The 22,421-nt window shown below is 38.4% G+C and overlaps 1 protein-coding gene across 7 annotated transcripts in view; it reads left to right on the top strand.

Moving 5' to 3' along the window:
* Nucleotides 1-22,421, top strand: part of Dmd (dystrophin) — a 1,637,847-nt gene that overhangs the window by 1,528,674 nt on the left and 86,752 nt on the right. For all 7 annotated transcript variants that reach the window (XM_035449892.1, XM_035449894.1, XM_035449893.1 and 4 more), the window contains 4 exons: nucleotides 327-401; nucleotides 11,453-11,654; nucleotides 13,873-13,958; nucleotides 16,265-16,422. In XM_035449892.1, the coding sequence (XP_035305783.1) occupies nucleotides 327-401; nucleotides 11,453-11,654; nucleotides 13,873-13,958; nucleotides 16,265-16,422 (521 nt within the window). The remainder of the gene's footprint in view (nucleotides 1-326; nucleotides 402-11,452; nucleotides 11,655-13,872; nucleotides 13,959-16,264; nucleotides 16,423-22,421) is intronic.

Below are 22,421 nucleotides of genomic sequence, written 5' to 3'. Positions count from 1 at the left end.
TCCAGATTACAATTTAGAAAGAAAAACAATTCTTGTCCTCCTTTTCCCTCTTGGGAGCTAGCAGTGCATGAATGGCCTGCAGGCTTTGCCACTGTAGTCCTTCACAGAACGAAGCTTTCCTCATTGTCAAAGGGCAGAACGATTTCTTTCCTTAACCCTCAATGAACAGAACCTCACCTTCTAAAGCTTGAAGCATAAGCACAAGGTTGTTTTTTTTTTCTAACTTATTATTGTGATTTTTGTAGCTGTTGGCAAATCATCAGGGGTTTCCTCAGTGCTTTCTGATGAAATAACAAATGATCTTTGTTTTCCTCCCTTTTCTCCAGCTGACCTGAATAATGTCAGGTTCTCTGCTTATAGAACTGCCATGAAGCTCCGAAGATTGCAGAAGGCCCTTTGCTGTAAGTATTAGCCAATATTTGGGGGCCTTGATAATTTTTCTTTGCTTAAAGGATGAGAACTGGAGATTTTTCACCACTTTTACACCCTTAAGTCACAAGGTCATTTTGCCAGATAAAAGTCATTCTTTAAAGTGTTTGGCTTAAGTATCTACCTAGACTGTTTTGTTGGGTTATAACTATCTCTGCAAGTGTTCAATGACTATTATTTTACTCATGAGATATTGATAAATTTTATTTTCTAATGAATAGCATTTACACTCATAGTTATCTTTTCTGCTACACTATCAACGCTGGGCCCTCACTGGAACTCCTCTTGGAGATCCCGCTGTTGCTTGTGTTGTAGAAATCCTGCAGCTTTGAGTCTGAAGGACCAGTCCCTTCATATACTCCAGCAGATCACAGATGGGGTGGATGTTGGGGTGTCCAAACACATAACCATGGTTCTGGGCCTGGGTAGTTGCGGCATTGTCAGCACCAGCTCTCCCCCGTATTCACAGTCACGGTGAGCTCTTAAGCATTTTCCGTGCTAGTTGAACCCTTGGTTTCATGCCTCCAGGGTAAACTCTCCCATATCTGGACCTTTAGGTCCAGCGCTACTGTATTGCCCAGGTAAGGGCAGATCTGAGCGCTGCAGATGGTGAGGGGCAGGGACAGATATCTAGGTCTTATGACCTTGGGGCCATCTCTCCTACCCATCACAGGCAATAAAGGGTGGGGGGATGGGGAGGGGGGAATCTCTCCCCTGGCCAAACCACCATATGGCAGATGAAGGGTGAGGCCAGGGCGAGATTAATTTTTAAAATCTTGTGTCTTTGGAAAATGTCCCAAGTATTACATAGTTATTTTATCTATGAAATGAATTATGGACAATAATGTTTGTCAATATGCACTAAGGATATAGCCATGAAATAGATAGGCACAGATACTACCACAAAGGAATTTAGAGTGTAACAAGGGATGCCCAAGGTATAGGTGAAAATCTGAAGACAGACAGATGTACATAAAACGTTATCATCAGTTATGACAATGGCTGATGAAAACAGTGATTATTGTCTCCCGTTTTAGACTGGGCATTGAGGACAAGTGAATAGATAATTTGATTGTAATATTAAGTTTTGTGGCAGTGGAAGAATGGCACACCGTGTGAACAACTAGCTTTGTGCAGTGCAGTTCAGAGAAAGTTCATGGGAATTTGTGTTATCTAAGCCATACAGGTTCACAAGTAGAGCTCCTTCATTTTTATTTTCTTAATTTAAATTAGAAACAAGCTTGCTTCACATGTCAATCCCAGCTCCCTCTCCCTCCCCTCCTCCCTGTCCCCCCACCAATTTCTCCAACCTCCTACCCCTTTACCGTTCCGCTCCCCAGGGAGGGTGAGGTCCTTCCTGGGGGATCTCCAAAGTCTATCATATCATCCCAGGTAGGGCCTAGGCCTTCCCCAATGTGTCCAGGCTGAGAGAGCATCCCTCCATGTGGAATGGGCTCCCAAAGTCTATTTGTACACCAGGGATAAATACTGATCTACTAACGGAGGCCCCATAGATTTCCGAGGCCTCCTCACTGACACCCATGTTCAGGGGGTCTGGATAAGTCCCTTGCTGGCCTCTCAGCTATCAGTCTCCTTCTTAGAAGAGTGTTCTTTTCAAGGAGAGGGCAGGCTGTGTTGTGAGGCCTGGAGCCTAAAGAGAGCAGAAAGTACTCAGGAACTCAAACTACTTCATCATGGCTACTGTGCAGAATCCCAAGGAGGGCTATTGTAAAGTATTAGGCTGGAGAGAGGAGCAGGAGGCAGATTGTGAAGAGCTTTTAAAATCCAAGTTAAAGACTTTAGAGGTCAGTGGGAGCCATTCAAGAGATTTTGGCAAGGGGATGCCATGGCTGGATTTTCACTTAGAAAAAAAAAAAAAAAACGTTCTGGCTGGGAAACAAAGCATGAATTGAGGGGTTGGACCACAGACAGGAAAGAGATCTGTTACAAAATCAAAACCGGCAATATGGTGGCCTGAATAAGAATGGAGGAGCATTTCAATATATAGGAGGTAGATTCTCTAAGCCTTAGTGATTGGTTTGATGGGAGGGTGAAGGGAAATCAAGGAAGGGAAGACTCATGCATTCTTGGCTTGGGCTTCCCTATGAATAATGAGCTTGGCTACCAGAGTTTGGTAAAAGGCATAGTATGGAGGAGAACAATACAAGCAACATTTAGCAATTACAAGCATGGAGCTACTGCTTAAATTAAATATGGAAAGGTTAAGATAGTACAGCAACACACACATACAGAGGGGGAAGGAGGGACAGGTCATTTAGGACAGAGAATGAGCAACCATGAAAAAATGAATATAAAGTCATGTCTGGGAGTTCAGTAGGAAAATCTAAGAGGTTTAGTGCCACTGCATGGGAAGGAAGAAGGGACATGCCGTTAAGGTCAGATGATGGTGGTGACAATGCCCATTGTATACAGCAACAGAGAGAGCCTTAGTAACTTTGGTGGAGATAATACATTGAACAGCTTAAAAGTGAACCAAAGAACAGATGGCTGGTACGTGCCTGATCTTAGAGACCTTCAGTTACAAAGGGGAGCAAAGAGAGGTTGTAGCACATTAGAGATGATGGAGGAATTGAAAATGACTGGCTTAAGATGAAAGGATAAAAATGCTCAAGGTATGGGCAGGTGTCCTAGAGCCAGACAAAAAGAAGAGACACTTCTTTGCTATTAGAGTGCCAGAGAGAAGGACAGGTGCAGGTTCTAGGTAACCAAGAAACTTGGCATCAGGAAGGTGATGGAAACCCATATGAAACCGAAGGTTTTCTTTGTGGAGTTTGAGAATCCCTATGACACAGTAGACATTGGAAAGTAATAAGGCTGATACTGAACTTATCGTTGTGGAGAACAAGAGGGAGGTTAAGTTAAAAACCAGCATTAGGAAATTCAATCAGCTGAGTATTTTACAACAGTACCACAGTGTAGTGGTTCAGTATTTATCTAGCAGTAGCCAGCAGTCAGCAGCTGTCCTAGACTAGGCAGATGACACCTAGGTAAGGGTTGTGATAACTTGAGTAAAATGAGATTAAAATATTGTATTTCAGGGTTATGTTGGGTAGGGAAAGCTAGAATTTAGGTTTAAATTTAGGTAGAATTTACCAATTAGGAAGTAGAGGGATCTGGAGGCAAAGGAAGATAAGAGTTAGTGAAGGAACTGAAAGACATGAAGTTGGATGCAGAAAGGAGATATTGCTGATCACTATTTCCAAAGTAGCCATTTAAGTAGGTGACAAAGTTAATTAGGTGTGAATTTTCATGGAAGTAGAATAGGAAGTTAAGATATGGAGAAGCTAGAGTTATGTATGGGTCATCCATGCTAATACTAAAATCACTCAAAATTGGGGACAGAAATGATAAACACTGAATGACTGTAAACCTTGGCCACCAAGGTTCTTTAGAAACACCTAGAGGTCCTCAGAAGTGGGTGGTACTACCGTCGAGGAACTACTGGTATGGTGTTGTCACGTGGAGATGGAACTGCTCTAAAAGTGAAATTATTGGGAAAGATCAAGTAGGTTCTTTTTCTTTTCATATTGATATTCCCAATGATTTCCACAGAACTGAGCAGAGAGTAGGACTTTCTGATTTCATAGAACGAATACATGGCTGAAAGCCAATGGAAGATTCCATTGCCTTAAGAGCTTATAGCTCAAAGTTATCATTTTCAGGTGTATAGCTGCCAAGTTTAAGTAGTTAATAAAAGGCTCCCCATGCCTAGGATTTCCTTGGGGACCTGGTTAATGAATCATAGCAGGCACAAAGGAGTTTGAGGTGGGGTGGAGTCAAGGGGCTGAATAGAGAAAGTCTTCTGTCTTTTTTTCTTCTCCTGACCCTGCCCCATTCCAGAGGTACTGCTTGCCTTTGATAAAAAGGAGAATTATGAACTGGTTATTCTAAAGTGCTATAGAATATTCCTGTAAGATCCGAAAAGTTCAAAAGAGGTAACCAGCTGTTCCAGGTTATACTATGGCAAAACACAGAAATAGACTAGGTGGAAATGTCTGTAATGTCTTATGACTATTATCCCTTTCCATAACTGCCTGGGAATCATTTGAACATTATTCAGTTTTTATGACAAAAGAGTTCTGTTCATTGTCTTTCATTTCAAAATTTTGGTAAACATTGGGAAAATGGAGGAGTTGGATATTATAAAAGATAAGTTAGCCGCCATTTGAGGTGATAACCTTGTAATAAACTTAAACCCTGAATGTAAGATGATTTGCTTGAATTTTTACTTTTAAGAAGATCTGAAATTCTCAGCGTTTCTTTTCAGATCTTCACTCTGATTTGAAAAAAATCAAGGATAGCAAAATTAGAATGTATTTATCTAAATTAGGCACTGAATTCTTAAGAATGCATGGATAATACCATGCAAACTATGGCCCCATGTGCAGTGAGAACAGTGTGAAAAGTTTTGGCAATCCATTTACTTCTGAAAAACATGTGTGGTCCAATTCCTTAGTGAGTTTTCAATAGGTGATTTAAGAACTTCCTCTAGATTTTGTATTTGTTTAGGTTTATCTTCTAGATCCTTTTTATTTCTATGCCTGCAAAAGCCTGATAAAGAGCTATTGTTCCTGGTCTAAGCAAATGAAACTTGCCCTGGCTAGTTTTTCCTATCGATGTCTGCTTCTACTGTGTCTTACATTAACAGAAATTAGTGATGTTATCTCAGTGATTTCTTGATTCCAGTGAAGAGATTGAATTTCAGATGCCTTAGGAAACATACTTAGCCACCTCTATTAAGCAAGTGGTCTTAAAAAAAATCCTTCCCTATCAAAGTTCAGTATTACAAAAAACCAAATAATACATTTTACCTACTATAGACAATATGCTACTTAAATTGTGAAAATCACCATTGGCTTACAGTTCCCCAGTTTATAATTACTTTGATGTTGCATGAGTCTGCAGGTGCTTTTCTGTGCAGTGTAAATAAAAGCTAAAGTTGACAGTATGGCAGAGAATAATTGAAAATCTTGGTAAGTACGATTTGTAAGCTGGTTCATATGGTTGATAGCCTGGAGATAGTATGAAAAAGATAATGTAGTGTTTCCTTTCTTCTTCCATGGCTCTGATGACACCCCATAAATGTGTATCTTCTGTAACTAAAAAGATAGTCAACTTTCAAGAACAGAAGTAAAAATGTACATAACAAAGCAAAGACTTTTTGTTTATTAGTGTGTAGGGGATTGGAGAGAGGCCAAACCACAGGGCTAAATATATGACAATTGATAAATGTGACAAATGTTTTCTATGCAAGAAGAAATTGAGAATAATTTGCCATTGTTAGAAACCTGGTCCTAAATTATAGTCATGTGGTACAGTATAAAGTTGTCTGAATAAAGATGAAACTTCTAGATTTGCCTTCACCAAGAGAAAGTGAAAAATGTGCTTTCTTCCAGGTAAATGGACATTACCTTCTAGTAGCGCACTAAAGGTGGCTAAAGAAGGCATTAGGCAGGGTTAAGTTGATGAAGACCACTCACAGGACCCACAATAACATGGCTTGTATATCTGCCAGAGAAAGCTACAACACAAATAACATTAAAAGAAAGATGTAGATCCTCAGTCATACAATGGCTCACAACAAGGGCTCCCAAGAAACAGAATTATTTTACTATGTAGGTTAGAGGGCATATCTCTGTTATATCAGAATTAAAAATATCTTGAACACATGGCAAATAATGTTTTTAAACGTACGACTTCACAGATATCAGTGCCTCAATGAGAAAGAGGTTTTGTGATAACACCAATCTATCTTCCAGGGGAAGTATTGTGGTCTCTATGATGTCCATGAGTTGCACAACAGGGAAAGAGTTTGTTGGTCCTTAGTCCTTGGAATATCAAAGGGCCCTTTGTAGGCTCCATTATCCAGTAATCACTGGTTTTATTTGCCCATTATTCTAGGCACCTTTCCATATTTGTCCTTCCTTCTGGAATTGCATACCCACAAATTATTGTTCTTACACTAGGACTCGAACATCGTTTTCATCATCACTTTACTTTTAAAGGGTAAACTGTAGCTGGTCAAGTATTCCTAGTCCAGATCCCAATTTTTATAAGTCTCTTTAAATTTTTTTCTTTCAGAGTTTCAGGTTTTCTACATGTTTTGAAAATATTTCCTCCCCTTCCTCATATCTTCCCAGGTGTACTCATTCTTTTTTTGACCCATGCAACATTGTGTGTTGTGTGATTCCTTGCTTTGTTTTTCTTTACATACATACATACATACATACATACATACATACATACATACATACATACATACATATCCTTTAGGAGTAAGCAATGTGTAGTCTCTTATTATCTGCACTTTAGCCATTTGTGGGTCTCTATGTTAATCACCATCTACAGAAGCCTTTCAGATGAAGGATGAGATATGCGTTGATCTGTGGGTAGAACAATAAGTCATTAGGGTTTAGTTTAATAATATGTTAGTTTGACACCATAATTGTAGTAAGTTCTGTCCCAGAGCCTATGTCCTACTTAGCAAGGTATGAATGCTATTTACTGTCTTGCTTTCAGTGCCTTGCCCAAATTGCATTTTTTTTGTTATACAACACAGAACCACTTGCCCAGGAATGGCAATGCCCACAGTGGGCTAGGTCCTGTCATGTCAATCATTAATCAAGAAAATTCACCACAGGGTTGCCCACAGGCTAATTTGATGGAAGCATTTTCTCAGTTGAGGTTCCCTCTTCCCAGATGGCCAGAGCTTGTATTAAATTGGCAAAAAGTAACCACCATGGCAATATTGTCAGTGATCTAGACTCTATATTATAGATCAGGTCAGGAACTACTAAGTCTGGCATCCATCAATAAAGGAAACAGTGATGGAGGGAACAAGTACCTGTAAGTCCCTTCCTTGAATTATCTTTTTAATTGTAATTTGGTCCCACAGGTGTAGCCCATTCTCACAGGGAATAGTTGCTCACATTCCTTTGTTTTTAACTCCACTCTCCAGTCAGAGAAAGTGAAACTCAATGGAAGGAGGTTCTGGTCTCCTTTTAGCTTTTGCTAAACCAGCTAAGGAATTACAGTTTTCATCAGCTCTGATATCAGCACAGATCCATTCTAATCCATTTTGTTAACTTCTTCAGTTTGAGTTCTTATTCCATTCTCTACTGGAAAGTTGCATTTTCATCCATAATTAAATGCAAAGTCTGTGCTATTTACTACAAGCTTAGGGTAGCTTGCCAACCAGCATCAACAGTTTTTTCTCCATTTTTCTTCCTAAATAATGCCTTAGTAATATTTTAGTCAAGAATGGGTTTTGAATCTTGTAAATATTCTCACTCCCAACATGTATGTTTGATGACATTAGAAAGTTCTGTCTTCAACAATCGGGCTTTACCATTAGGTTATAGAGATAGTTTGTGATGTTTGTGACACCTTTGGCTAATGACTGTATATAATTAATAGAACTGATGATTGAACTAGAAGGGAAGACTAGACTTAGCCAGATCCTCTTCTGCTTGGCAAATGACCCTGGAAGGGAATCATTTCTCTTCTCTCTCTATCACTTTAGGCATGAGGAACACACCACTATGTGGTACTATTCTTCAATGACAAGAAAGCTATAGCTTCTCTTTCCATTAAAGTATTTTTGAAGAGACTAGAAAGATGGCTTAGTGGTTAAGAGCACATATTGTTCTTGTAGAGGACCCAAGTTCCAGCATCCATATTGGGTAGCTTACAAGCACATGTAACTCCAGATCCATGGGATCTAGCTTTTGGTTTCCTTGGCCATCTGTACTCACATGCACATACCCCCCACACACACACGTAATTCAAAATAATCTCTCAAACTTTTTAAAGCATTTTTGAAACAAAACCTTTTTTTTAAATATTTTGTTTATTTTTTTAATTGCTGGTTTCTCTTAAGTTTGTTTATCTGTATTTTATGCGCATTAGTGTTTTGCCATGGGTGTCCAGTCCCCTGGAACTGGAAGTACAGACAGTTGTGAGCTGCCATGTGGGTGCTAGGAATTGAACCTGGGTCCTCCGGAAGAGCAGTCAGTGCTCCCAAAAGAAAATATTTTAGCAATATATTTATTTTATTTCATGTGTGTGAACATTTGCCTGTGTGTATATATGTGCACCACGTGTGTGCCTGATGCCCTTGGAGATCAGAAGAGGACATCAGATCCCTGAAACTATGGTTGTTGTGAGTCACCATCTGTGTGGGTACTAGGTAGTGAACCTAGTTCATCTTCAAGAGCAGCAAGTGCTCTTACATATGCAAGCACACAGATACAAGATACACACACACACACACACACACACACACACACACACACACACACACACACACACACATATTTGTGCATGTGTCCATTTATTTAAAATTATAGCATATATTCATATGATGGAAATTGTTAGCTTCAAGAAGGAGAATAGCTTCACAAAAGTGTCTGCTGGGTATTTACTGAGGTTTGCAGCAAAGCTCATCTTTTTTGTTTAAAGTTTGACAAAAATAACCTCCATGTATTCTTTAATAGGTTTGGTTGGAACATTGAGTGTGTGTGTGGGGGGGGATTTCAGTTGCCCATATCTCTTTCCTCACCTGTTTCCTGGTCTCTGTCTGCTTAAATAGAAGGCTTTTAAATATTGTTCCATGACAACAAAATTCTGTTATTCTGTTTGCTATGTTTGTTTGGGGAATTATGTTCTCCCATATTCCATGATGAATTGGTCTTGTATTTAACCACACCCGGTTTTAGCAGAGAACACCACACAGTATTTCTCTCCTGTGTCATCTTCTGCTTCTGTTATTTCAGAGCAATTGCCTTACTCCCCTCTGGAGCTATTTATCCTGTAAATTTTCTGTTGTGTGTATTGCCTACCTATTCACCTGTGTCGAGAGTAGGTCCAATAAAAAGGAAATTCATGCAGTTTCACTGTTGGTTTGTTACCATCACATGGGATCATTAGAGACTTCATAAAATGTGACTGTAAAAAGTCTCACGCTTCTTATATCCTTAAGTCAAAGCAAAATATTTATGATAAGTAAAGTGTATAGTAAGAAAAAAGAAAATAGTAGAAATACTTCACAGGATCCATAGCATTTCTTCAATGTATAAAGAAATACATTAGGGATTTTGGTATATGGAAGAAATCCACTTCAGTCTTCCACTAATGAAACTGCCTTGCTACATTTCCGAAGGTTTCCGTGACCTGCACTTCAGCAGTTGTGCTCTCAGGAAGTCAGGCAGACAAAAGAGATGGTGAAAATCTTAGTACTCTGTCTCTGCACCACCCTACTGCCTCCCATGCAGTCCCCATTTAGCCTCCCTTTCCGTGTAGCTTCCTGCCTGCTTGCATTGTCATTTTTTTATTCTTCATCATTTTACCCACCTGACTCTCAACTAAGTCTTGCTGTCTGCCAGTTCCCTACTTTGAAGTTTACACAGTCTCAGATTTCATTTAAGAAAAGGATCATTTCTTTTTTGTTAGAGTACAGTGGAGCATTGTATAAGGATGTTTGGGGCAATCACTGGCAGTGATCCCATAATATTATGCAGCCTAGTAATGTAGTAAACCTCTTAATTTGTGTAGCTATAGTCTGTGTTGTTCACTCAATGATTAAATCACTTAATGAGGTTTTCCCCAAAAATGTCTCTGACACTAAGCAGAACATGGTTGCATCTTAAAGTGAAAGAGGCTGCAGTAGAGATGTGTGCCATGATGTGTTCCATCCTTAGCAAAATAAAGTTGTAATTGAGTAAGAGGGATGTTAGTCCAGGATATTTTAGGGAACCTGGTCCTTGGGATGGGAGCACAGAGTTTTCCTCCTGACAGTGATGCCTCTGATCTGATGCCTCTGCCATCAGATCCTCATGTTTCTAGGGAAACTTCACAGAATATGCTATTTTCCTTTTTCAAGAGAGACAATATGTTGATACATAGGTATTAATCATTATTTTTTAATATTTAATTTGAACTTACACCAGTGACTAGTAAAATGAATTATAGCCTTACGTTTGTATTTCTTTTATTATTGGAAAATCTGTTTACTGACCGAAATTGCTTATGTGTATTCCATTTGAAGTTATATTTATAATTGCAGTGCCTCTTCCCTTAGGTGTGTGAGAGAGGCACTTAATTATCATTGATTCTTTGTCTCAAAGGACTGGCAATCCTGAGCATAGCTTAGATGTATCTGGTGCTAAAAAATACCAGTGTTGCATTTCCAGTTTGGCTAATAAATTGGCTTTAGAGAAAAGCATCTCTTCATGACACTCAGGAATAAAGCTAGTAACTTGCTGATGGAAGTTTACCTTTGCTAATGTTTTCTTTTGGCATCTGATTAAATACTACCTCAGACCAAGGGAATCTCCCCTAGCCTTAAAATTTCTTATATGGCTCAAAAAAGTATGCTGGAAAATTCAATTTGAAGGTGAAAGGAGAAATAAATTAGCATTAGTCTTGAAAGTTGGCTAGATTCTGAAGTTTGCCTCAGAAAATTTTGGTGAAGTTGGTTATTTTTTCACCTGGTGTAAAGGCAACAATGAGAGCTGAGGTGTCTATTTTCAGGGAAAAAATGCTTACTGATCGTAAATGCCCAAACAGAAATTGAGTTTACACAACCCTAGCCATATAGATTCATCTGATTGATTTCTAATATGAGAAAGGACCGTCAGTGTCTCTTTCAAAATCTCTACTGCAACACTTTTCTTCCTACTCAGATAGAAATGGCTATTGACTCAGAAGACTGATCCCTTTAACTCTCAACTATGCTCTGATATTCCAGGGAAGGGAACTGTAGATCTTTGTATGATCACCCAATGCCAGCGAGGTCTGAAAACAAGTTCAGATTGTGATTACTGATAAAACCAGATCAACTTAAAAATCGAGGGATGAAAACGGAATACCTTTAAAAGAGGGTGGAATTTGGGTTTGGTGTTTACTAAAGGGTAGGAAACAACTCAAACAGCATTCTCAAAGGAAAAGGAGTGAAAAGAAGTTTTATGTTTTGGGTCATTTGTGCTTTTGTGTGTTTTTGCAGTGGATCTCTTGAGCCTGTCAGCTGCATGTGATGCCTTGGACCAGCACAACCTCAAGCAAAATGACCAGCCCATGGATATCCTTCAGATCATTAACTGTTTGACTACTATTTATGATCGTCTGGAGCAAGAGCACAACAACTTGGTCAACGTCCCTCTCTGTGTGGACATGTGTCTCAACTGGCTTCTCAATGTTTATGATACGTACGTATGGCAAGAGGGGACCTAGCTTGAACAGTGACAACAGTATTGACATTATAGTAGTGTCCCAGAAGCTATGGATGTCTTCTCCCTGGGATAAATCATTTCTGCATATGACTTGAAACCTACTTGATAAGGGAGCAATAAGAGCTGTAATGCAACCTTTAAACCCAGAAGCAGAGGCAGGCAGATTTTTGAGTTTGAGGCCAGCCTGGTCTACACAGTGTGAGGGTCAGGACAGCCAGAACTGCATAGTGAGACTCTCTCAGAGGGGAAAACAAAGAGCTAGAATGCAGACTGCTCTCAGATCAGAATCCAACCATAACCTGAGATAGGTCATTTTTTTTTCAAATAGAATTAGTTATCATGTAGCTGTGGTTCTTTCCCTTTTTCACCTGTGTTTTGGAGTTCTTCCATCCATTTTGGAGTGGCTTGTCTCACTGGCAGGGATGGCACTGCTCCTGGAGGGGCTGGCACACCTGTCATCAGATCCAAATTGTTGTAGTGGATATGTAGGACAATTGTGGAGACTGTGAATAGATGAGTCACACAAAAGAAAAAGAAGCTCAAATACAGCAAACTTAGCTCCTGAAACCAAGCAGGATTGTTGTTGTTTGGTTTTTCTAATAACGTTTTACAGAGCTGCTCTTTGGCACTTCCATTCATCAACCTCTGTTAGTTAGAGAGCAGTGATTTATTTCCTCTGGATTGTACACAGGACATAGCTCCGGTTCTCATTTTCATCTTCGTCTTAATGAACACAATTGAGGAAGGAAGCAGAGGAGTTGGTCTCGATTTTTCATTGAATTCCTCTTAGGCCTCAGAATTATTACATGCCTCATTTCACATATCAACAAGCACATACTCCCATTTTGGAAATGTAGGTAGAATTTCTTAAAGGTATTACGTATCAAATACTTTACCTTCTGCCTCTGTTGTATGTTTTTATCATCTTCTTTTAATATGCATACAGATTGTTTTCTTTGGCATTTTGGTAAGCTATTAACTGAAGTTTCAGAACCATCTGACTATTGAATGCATATACATATCTACTTGGTTCTTGAAAATATCAGATTTTAATTGTGGATTTGTTTACATTTGTTTTGAACATAGTTTATATTCAGGTCTTACCTCATATTTTTGGCATAATTTTCTTTGTAGATGAGATGTGAATGAATTCTGAATATAGAATGTTCATTCAACCTACCTGAAAATGATTTGAAGATACTTTTAACTCCTTTAACACTTAAATTCCTGTGTAAAGTTTACCTGTCAAACTTTGATTTGCTTTTTCCTAATAGGAAAACAGATAATTTTTTGCAGTGACAGGAATTTCATTAAAGCATTGTTTTTCTTTAACTAAGAGATCTAATAAATTGTACTAATTGAAAATTGAACATAGTGACCAACAAACATACCAAAATCCAAGATACAATTACTTTCCAAAATCAAACAAATAGGTAAAAAGTTGTTTAAAAATATTTGCTACATAATGAAAATCTGTTCATGCTATTTTTTCTTTTTACCCATAGTTAAATTTTTGTGTTGATGCATTTTTGTGTGGAATGCTTTATTTCATTTCCTAATGCAACAAAGCATAGCCATATTAGAATGTTCATACTTGATATGAACATGTATTTGCATGTATTTGCATGCTTTCTGATAGTGTATGCTAGGCTTTCATTGGACATAAATATTCATATTTTATATTTTGTGTTGTGTGACCTGAAGTGATGACTCATCTTAGTAAGCAGTGATTTGATAGAATTCTGGAAGTGCTGAACAGAGAAGAGTTAGTTGTTAGAAATTGTTTTTGGCTTCAACCACCAACATTGACCATTTGCTCTAGTGACCAGAGCTGCCAAGTGCACAGTGGTAATTCTTCCTCTTACTCAACCAAGGTGGTTCTCTGTAGGTGAGTGGAAGGGTATTTTATCCTTATTTTATGTAGAGCTACTCTGGCAATTCAAGTAAGGGCCTTTAAGAGTTGAGAATGGGTAAATATTCATTAATTTGGGTCATAAAACTTTCCCGTTGCATTCTAGGTCATGAGGCAAACAGACAATGAATTCAGTAAAGTTCTTAACAACCTTAATCAAACAGTGGTCTATACAGTTTCTGTATCTAAGGCCTTTTTGCCCCTTAACTAGTAGCTTCTACACTCTATTCGAGTGCCAGTAATTGTTTTTTGTTTGTTTGTTTGTTTTATTCTTCATAATAGGGGACGAACAGGGAGGATCCGTGTCCTGTCTTTTAAAACTGGCATCATTTCTCTGTGTAAAGCACACTTGGAAGACAAGTACAGATGTAAGTCTTGTGTATGAACTCTTATTTTTTTATTGATGTTGCCTGTTTACTCTCATTCTAGAAGGAAAAGGATATGCTATTCTTATTTGAAGGCAGGTTTGTCATTTCAGATGTAGAACTGCTTTTAAAAATGTCATAAAATTTGGGTTGTGCTGTTCCCTGTCAGACATTACATTGAAGGTATTTAAATAGAGAATGAGGATTAGCTTTGCCAGTCCAAGTATTAGTTTATGTTACATTGACTGTGTCTTAGTAAAACACATGTTCCAAGGGGATAAAATCTGATTTCCTAACCCCTTTGTGTGAGTCAGGAAAAGAAATGTGAAGGTTTAATCCCCGCTTTTCCTGTGTCTCTTTGAATTCCCACTTAAATAATACTATCTGGCATTTGTGTTCAAAGCACATTGTTTACTTTATAATCATCTTACTGCAAGTTGTACTGACACATCCGATTCTGTGATGTGATTAACATTTTACTGTTGAGGGATGGCTAGCTTGCTATTTCTTAAAAAGTAAGTAGCACCCTCAACAATTTTCTTTTGATTAGCTATTGGGATCTTTTACTAAAAAACTGGAAGTCGAAATAAAGGCAAATGTTAAAGAACTGATGGTTTGGGTGACCAAGTCAGCATCCATTCTCACTCTAAAGGACTGTATATGTTTCTCCCTGGAAATGCTTGTAAGAAGCCTTTTCAGAAGGACTTGAAAAAAACTAGCCTCTCCTGGCTATCTCCTAAGAAACTAGTCATACATAGGTGAAGAGGTATGCTGGGTGTGAAGATAGGCAAAAGACGAAAGACATGGCGTTTCTCCAAAGCCCTGCTGTGTCCTAGTTCTCATTTTTGTAGAGTAAACCATAATATGCACAAACCACTATAGTGCTCACTTTTATATAGCTTCTACGTGAACTTTTGTTTTCTAAGAACTAAACAAAACAAAATGAAACAGCCCCCACCTAAACCTGAACAGTGTTTTTTTAACCTTCTAATATTATTTTGGATAAAACAATATTTCTGAGTTCTTTGTTTTTTGAATATTATAGTTACTTATTCTAAGTTAGGTTTATTGTCTTTTATAAAGCCATGGGAGTAATTTCTCCCTATCTTCCTGTCTCCACTCAATTTTTATAAGTTCAAGGTCAAACTTGACTACCTAGTGAAAGCCTTTCTTCAAAAAAAAATGCGGAAACAGTAGGTAGACTTAGAAGATCAATGATAGCATAGAATGGTATGAGCTAATTATACATAAGCACAGCATCCTATGTGAGCAAACATGCCAATCTCAATGAAGCCTAATGGGCACTGTAAAAAAGTCCTCATTTTGTTACATCTTTTAATATCTGATACATGCATTTGGATGATTACATGGCTCTTGATTCTAAAATTTCCGTGGTAGTATTCATATCATATATGCATAATAGTTACCAAAGGATTATGTTTTCCTTTGAATAATTCAGTTGTTAAGAATACATTTAGGGGGGTGATGAAATGGCTCATTGAGTAAAGACACTTGCTGCCAAGGCCAATAACCCAAGTTCCATCCTCAGGATCTATATGGTAGAGGGAGATAAGCAATTCCTTTAAGCTACCCCCTGACCTCTACATACTCTAAATGCACGCATACATAATAAATCAATAAAATGTAACTTTTAAAAGTACATGTATAGTCAGCAAGATGGCTCAGCAGATAAAGGCACTTGCCATTACACGTAATGATGAGTTTTATCTCCAGGATCCACAAGGTGGAAAGAGACAACCAACTCCTGCAAGTTTTCCTTTGACTTGCACCCTTGTGCCATAATATATGCGACCAGGACTCCACATATAAATAAATGAAATAAAAATAAAACATATAATCTCACCTTCTTTGTAGGACTGTAGTTTAATTTTCATATTACGTATATAAGTAGTGATGATTAACCTAATTTATAAAAGTATGTTCTGATCACCCAAATTAGCCATAATCCCTGTCAGGCTAACACAGGGAAAGTCATGGGATCAGTTCTTTGCATCGTGTAAAACCACACACCTATAATCTTAGCACTCAGAGGTAGTGTTAGGAGAATTTGAAGTTCAAGGTTATCTTCAACTATATAGCAAGTTTAAGACCAGCCTGTATTACATTAGCCTACCATCCCCCCCAAAAATAAAATAAAATAAAGATAAAAAGCAAAACAGTGAGTCCCATCTGTGGGGATATTGACCATTCCTGAGAATTAGTACTGGCATTGAATTGGACATTGGGTTCTGCTTACATCCACTTGTTCCAATGTTTGGATTTTCATGTTTCTCTTCTTGCTTTTATAGACCTTTTCAAGCAAGTTGCAAGTTCAACTGGCTTTTGTGACCAGCGTAGGCTGGGTCTTCTTCTGCACGACTCTATTCAAATCCCAAGACAGTTGGGTGAAGTTGCTTCCTTTGGGGGCAGTAACATAGAGCCAAGCGTCAGGAGCTGCTTCCAATTTGTAAGTTACTCACCTCTTTTCCTTCTGTATGTGTAGGTGGGCAAGTATTCTACCATCAGTTAATACCTTGTGCCTCCCCACCACCACCACAAACACAGACCTCCTTACAGTCTTATAGTAAGACCTAAGGTTTGCAATCCTCTAGTGTTTATTGTGTGCTCAACACATTGCCACTCTTGCTCATTCCACCTTTTAGTGTCTCCTCTGTCCTTTCTTTTCTGCTCCTCCCTCTCACTTCCTGAGCCCTCTACTATGGCAGACATGTAGGCTGTTTATATTTTTAGTAAAGTAGGAAGCACTGATAGGTAGTATTATAATGAACATCCTTTTAAAAATCCCAATCTCTCTCTCTCTTTCTCTCTCTCTCTCTCTCTCTCTCTCTCTCTCTCTCTCTCTCTCTCTCTGTGTGTATGTGTGTGTGTGTGTGTGTGTCTGTCTCTGTCTCTGTCTCTGTCTGTCTCTCTGTCTCTGTCTCTGTCTCTCTCTCTCTGTGTGTGTGTGTGTGTGTGTGTGTGTGTGTGTGTGTGTGTGTTTGTGTTCACAGTGTGAATGCGAGCATGTGCCCACAGAGGACATCCTTGAGCATCAGTCCTAACCGTCCATCTTGTTTCAGAAAGGGTCTCTTGCTTTTTGCTACTGTATGTGCCTGGCTTACTGGTCCCCAAACTTTCAGGGATTCTCCTGTCTCTGCCAGTCCTTTTGCTGTAGGAGCAGTGCGATTACAGACCTATACTATGATGTCTCCCCTTCTGCAGGGCATAGAGTTCTGAGTTCAATCAAGTCTTCATGCTTCCAATCCTCCCCAATCCATTTTCTTTTCTTTGAAGTTGATTCCTTTGGATAAGTTCTCCAGGAGTAAGATGATCAGATTCAAGGATATAAGTATTGTTGTGGCTTTTGATTCATATTAACAGATGGCTTTTTTTCAACAACTCTTTCTAGTTGTAATGCCACCAGAATTAATGGAATAAGATATTTGCAGGACTGCTTTATTTACCATATTCTTATGGATTTTTAAATGCTACAAGCTGTTTTTCTCATGTGAGATTTCTCAGTCATTCTAATGTAATTCACAATGGCAAAGAATTATAAAATTGAAGTCTTACCATACACTAGGAGAAAACTTGTAGGCAGCTTTGTAGGGAGAACCCTGTGACTATTTGGATGGGAAAGCAGTTTGACTATTTAAGAGTTACTTGGCAAAATGAAGACTGTGCACAAAATAAGCCTACTTAATATAGAGTGGGATATATTGTTGGAATTATTTTGCCAAAATGGTGGCAGATTAGTTGTAAAATAGATAAGGGAAATAAATGCATTTTCAACATTCCAAAACATGAACATATTGTCATTATGAAACCTTTGTACATATTGTTATATGTAATAATATCTATTCTAGAATATCAATGCTAATTACTTTCATATAGTGAATTCTAACAGTCATACGAAATATAGATCTGTTTTTTAATTTACTTAAAAAGCAACATGTGGTGCTATAAATTTCTCACTAATCCTTGTTTATCTTTTAGTGAAATTCTACTTTCTTTTAAAGTTCCAGTTTTGAAGCACATGCATACGTGTTCACTTATGTGTACCTGTATTGCATCTTCCGTTAAAAGTAAAGATCAGATTATAAAAGCATTGACAGCTGTCTCTATTGTATGATGATTCCTGTTGCAGAGAGCTGTGCTCAGGGCTCCCTGTCACCTCCATGTACTGACACATTGGACAGCTATTACCTTCTTACTGTAGCCTCTACTTGGATTTGGTTTTCAGGATAGGAGGCTGTTGAAGTAAATTTCTGCTTTCTCTGGCTAGGAGGTCATTCTGTTCCACCTCAGCTTTTGCTAGTTGCCCCTTCTTCAGAACTCTCTCTCTCTCTCTCTCTCTCTCTCTCTGTCTCTCTCTCTCTCTCTCTCTCTCTCTCTCTCTCTCTCTCTCTCTCTCTCTCTCTCTCCTTGCCATCTCTGTAAAAGCAACACTCTTCTCAGCATCAGCATTTGAACTCAGTCCATCTTGCATATTGATCGAATGCCTCTGTGCTAGCCAGCAAGCTCCTGGAAACCTCTTTTGTTAGATTAGGAAGAAATTGACCAAGAGATGCCCAGTGATAACAAGTGACTTTTTATTTGCTCCTTGCTTTTTTTCTTAATTTCCTTCTTTGAGCATTTATAATTTTGAAAAAGAAAGAAAAAGAAAGAAAACCAATGAATAAAGTGCTTCCTTTGATTCCTTTCCATTGCCATCGATCTTTATCTTATTTCTCAGCCTGCTTATTGCTTGGGTACACCATTGCATTTTTATCCTAGGAAGCCTGAGTACCACACTGTAGTGCCTTTCTTTGGTCTGAATGTTCTTTTCCATATTTTAAATGACAACCATCATTAAAGGTCTCCAATTTACTTCCATTTTCTACTGGATTAATTTTAGCTTCTTTATTTTAGCCCTCAGGTCTTTCCTAATGTAGTTCCATAACTACTGATTTGAAACATTGCTCTTGGTACATTAGAACAGCCATACCTCACTGTTTGTATTTAGCATGATTGTAAGTAGCGTCATTATTATTGTTACTTATAAAATTTTGCCTTTATTCAAATGAATTTACTCATTGAATTCTCACAGTCCTTTGAAGAGAGTACAATTTGGCAGGCTCAGGAGATTTTTGGTTTTATGTTTGAAAAACTCATCCGGAGGAATGGTTGGATTCTCATCTATACCTGCCACCTCTTTCCCAAATATATTCTTTCTGCCACTTTTTTCCAGCCTGCTCTCAAGGTCACACAGCAAATATTTCATCACTATTGTCATGGGTTCTGGGTCAGATAAGAGGAGTGGCTTATTTTATTTAGGTATGGGAAGCCTCCTAACTTGCAACCATTTCCCCATCACATTGAATGGCCCCATTATGAATGGTTACTTCAGAAGCCATGTCCTAGGTCTTGATTGTTTTTCCTTAACTAGGTGCTCTGGTGGTCACCTTGCCTTTCATTATACAGTAATTATGAAAATACAATGTTTGCCATAGGGAAAGACAGCAGCAGTAAAAATGCCCTTTGCCTTCTGTTTCAAGTGTAAAACCTTGGGAACCGGCTAGGCTTGCTCCTTCAGCAAGCCTGTGCTCAAAGCTTGCTATTTCTGCTGGTTTGAGGAGGTAGTAAAGTGCTTGTTTCTCTTTTTTGCACTTCCGATGTTCGCTTCAAACAGTAGCTCTTTTGTTTCCTTTGTTCCTTGTCACCACATACAAAACTTCTTTTTCCTGTGCTGATACAGTTAGAAAGTTATGGAAACTTCACGTTCATGGTCCACTTGTGGCAGGAAGCAAGGTAAGCTTTTATGGGCCAAGTGCTCTGGGTGACCTTCAAGTGGTTCCCTTGGTTCTATATGGCCCTGCCATGTGCTTACAAAGATGAAAGGAAAGTTCCCCCTCAGATCCAAATTAAAAAAAAATGACAACTTAAAAACAAGGGGTAAGGTCTGTATGGTAGGACACACCTATAATCGCATTACAGAGGAGGCTGAAGCAGAAGGATCAATTATAAGCTTGAGGATAGCCTGGGCTACATAGGGAGCTAGAGACCATCCTGGGGTATGTAGCAAGACCTTTCTCAAAAAGAACAAACAAGAGTCTGGGGAGATAGTTCAGTTAACAAAGTGTTTACTCTGCAAGCATGGATATCTGAGTTTGGATCCCTTGCGTGCTTATAAACATCCAGGTGTGGCAGCATGTGCCAGGGAGGTAGAGAAAGGCAGATCCCTTGATCTTGCTGGCCAGATAGCCTTGCTGAATGGGTGAGCTGCAGATTCAGGAAGAGGCCACATTGCAGAAGATAAGGTAGAAGGCCAGTGAGTAAAAGCCTGGTAACTTGAGTTGAAACTTAGGAGCACACATAAAGGTGGATGGAGGGAATTGATTTCCCAAAGTTGTCTTCTGACTTTCACATGCATGCTATGATGCTTGTTACTACCCCCACCACACAAATTAGTGAAAATGAAACCATACCTGTGCGTATTAAAACAGCTTATTCAAAATGTTTATGGCATCTTCAGTAACACTAAGTGAAGCTACCAGCACACTGCTGTTGCCTCATTGACTGGGAATTTGACTCAGTTTGACAGTGATGAAAAAGTTTTAAAACTTGGCCGTTTTGTGATACAGCTTCAAGTAATGTTGATTCTCTTGTTCCTCTTTCATATTCCTTAGAGAAAAAAGGCCATTGAGATAGAAATTGATCTTTCAGGCCATAATAAAGCCAATCTTAACTGTGGCAATGAGTCACCGACTGCCTGAAAGAACCTTTGAGTTGTCCACATCTTTCCTTTTACAGATGATGTATATAATCTATACCATGCTATCATGCCAACTAGTGGGTTTAACCAGTTCAAATACTTAACCAACTAATAAAGGATAATCAGGCTGGCATACTTTATATCAGTTTTACATTGCAGTGGGATGACATAAATTAACGGACATCTCTCCCTCAACACACACACACCTTTATTACAAATACTCTAATATAGTTCTCTGCTCTTGCAGAGAACCTGGGTGTGGTTCCCAGCACCCATGCTAGACAGCCCACAACTTCCTGTATCTCAACCTCCAAGGGATACAACACTCTCTTCTGGACTCCACTGGCATCTGCTCTTACATGCCTATACCTACAGACAGTCACCTATATTATAACTTTTTAAAAATACTATAATTGCATTTGTTTGTGCCTTGTCTGTCTTAAAATAAAATCAAATATTGCTTTTAGGTACAAAAACTCTTCAGTGACTTCAAAAAATAGTCATGTATCAGCAAAAGCATTTAGCACTATCCTGAGCAGTACTTCCTTCCTCCACTATGATGGGCTTTGTAGTGTTTTCTTCTGTAAACACTTTAATGACTTTATTATTTAGACAGACTTCTGTACACCAACTTTGTATTCAATATGCTTCATCTACAAGTGCTACAGTGTCAAAATCTGTTTATTCTACATCTGCTTTCTGCCTCCTGCTGTATTCATACATTCAAAATGAATGCATTGCTGTTTCATCTATATTCTGAATTTTTATATTCATACAACCAAATGAATATCATCTATGTATAGTTACTATAATATAGAACAAATACAGAAATGAGAATGAATTACAGCCTCAATTGTTGAAAATATGTATGTGTGTGTATCTCATTTTTTAAAAAAGCCATACAAGGATCATTGGTGTTGTGAGTGTCAGAGTGGTTAAGTACTTAAATAATGAAGTTTGATTTGTGAAATCTGCTGTGGGCCAGACTTGTACAGACACATTTCTTACCCTCCCTGACTCCTGACATCTTGATGGTCTTATGGGAATTCAATGAGCCAACAGAGGTAAAATATTTAGTTTTGGTGGGCACCTGCTAGGCTGAGCATTAGCTATGATTACCTTGAGTGTCTTGTGACATGTCAATATTGTGTCAAGATTAACAGTTCACTATACCATAACTAAGCATCTGTGGATTCAATTTGAAGCTCTTAAAATTGTTTCTATGCAGTTGTAAAAAATGTCATGCAAGGAGACTTTTTTCATAATTAAATATCAATCCCAAAGAAGTTGATCACATTTTATATTTCCATTGCTTAGATAACAAAAAATCCTAATTTTCTGAAGCCTTTTTGGGTTCTATAGACATTCTTTTTTTATCCGTTTGGGCTGAGGGATTTGTAAGCATATCCATCAAAGTAGCCTACCTATTGTAGAGGGTAAGTTTTATCACAAATTAGCATCTCCACCTCAGTTTTTCTAAGAATGAGAAGGGAAGGAAAGAAAAGTGTAGGTAGTTGAGTTTGTTCATTTACTTTCTTCATTGTACTAGGGGCTTAATCCAAGGACTCCTGGATAAAAAATAATGCCCATTTCTTTCTTTAAATATGCTTTTGTTGGTGAATACTCTGTATTGTTTTTGTCAGTTCACAATTTGTGCTAATTTATACTAATAAATGTACCCTCCACAATCATGGAACTAAGAAAATTAAAAA

This window comes from Cricetulus griseus, chromosome X, assembly GCF_003668045.3.
Source record: "Cricetulus griseus strain 17A/GY chromosome X, alternate assembly CriGri-PICRH-1.0, whole genome shotgun sequence".
Taxonomy (NCBI): Eukaryota; Metazoa; Chordata; class Mammalia; order Rodentia; family Cricetidae; genus Cricetulus; species Cricetulus griseus.
This window is presented reverse-complemented; position numbering and strand designations above follow the sequence as displayed.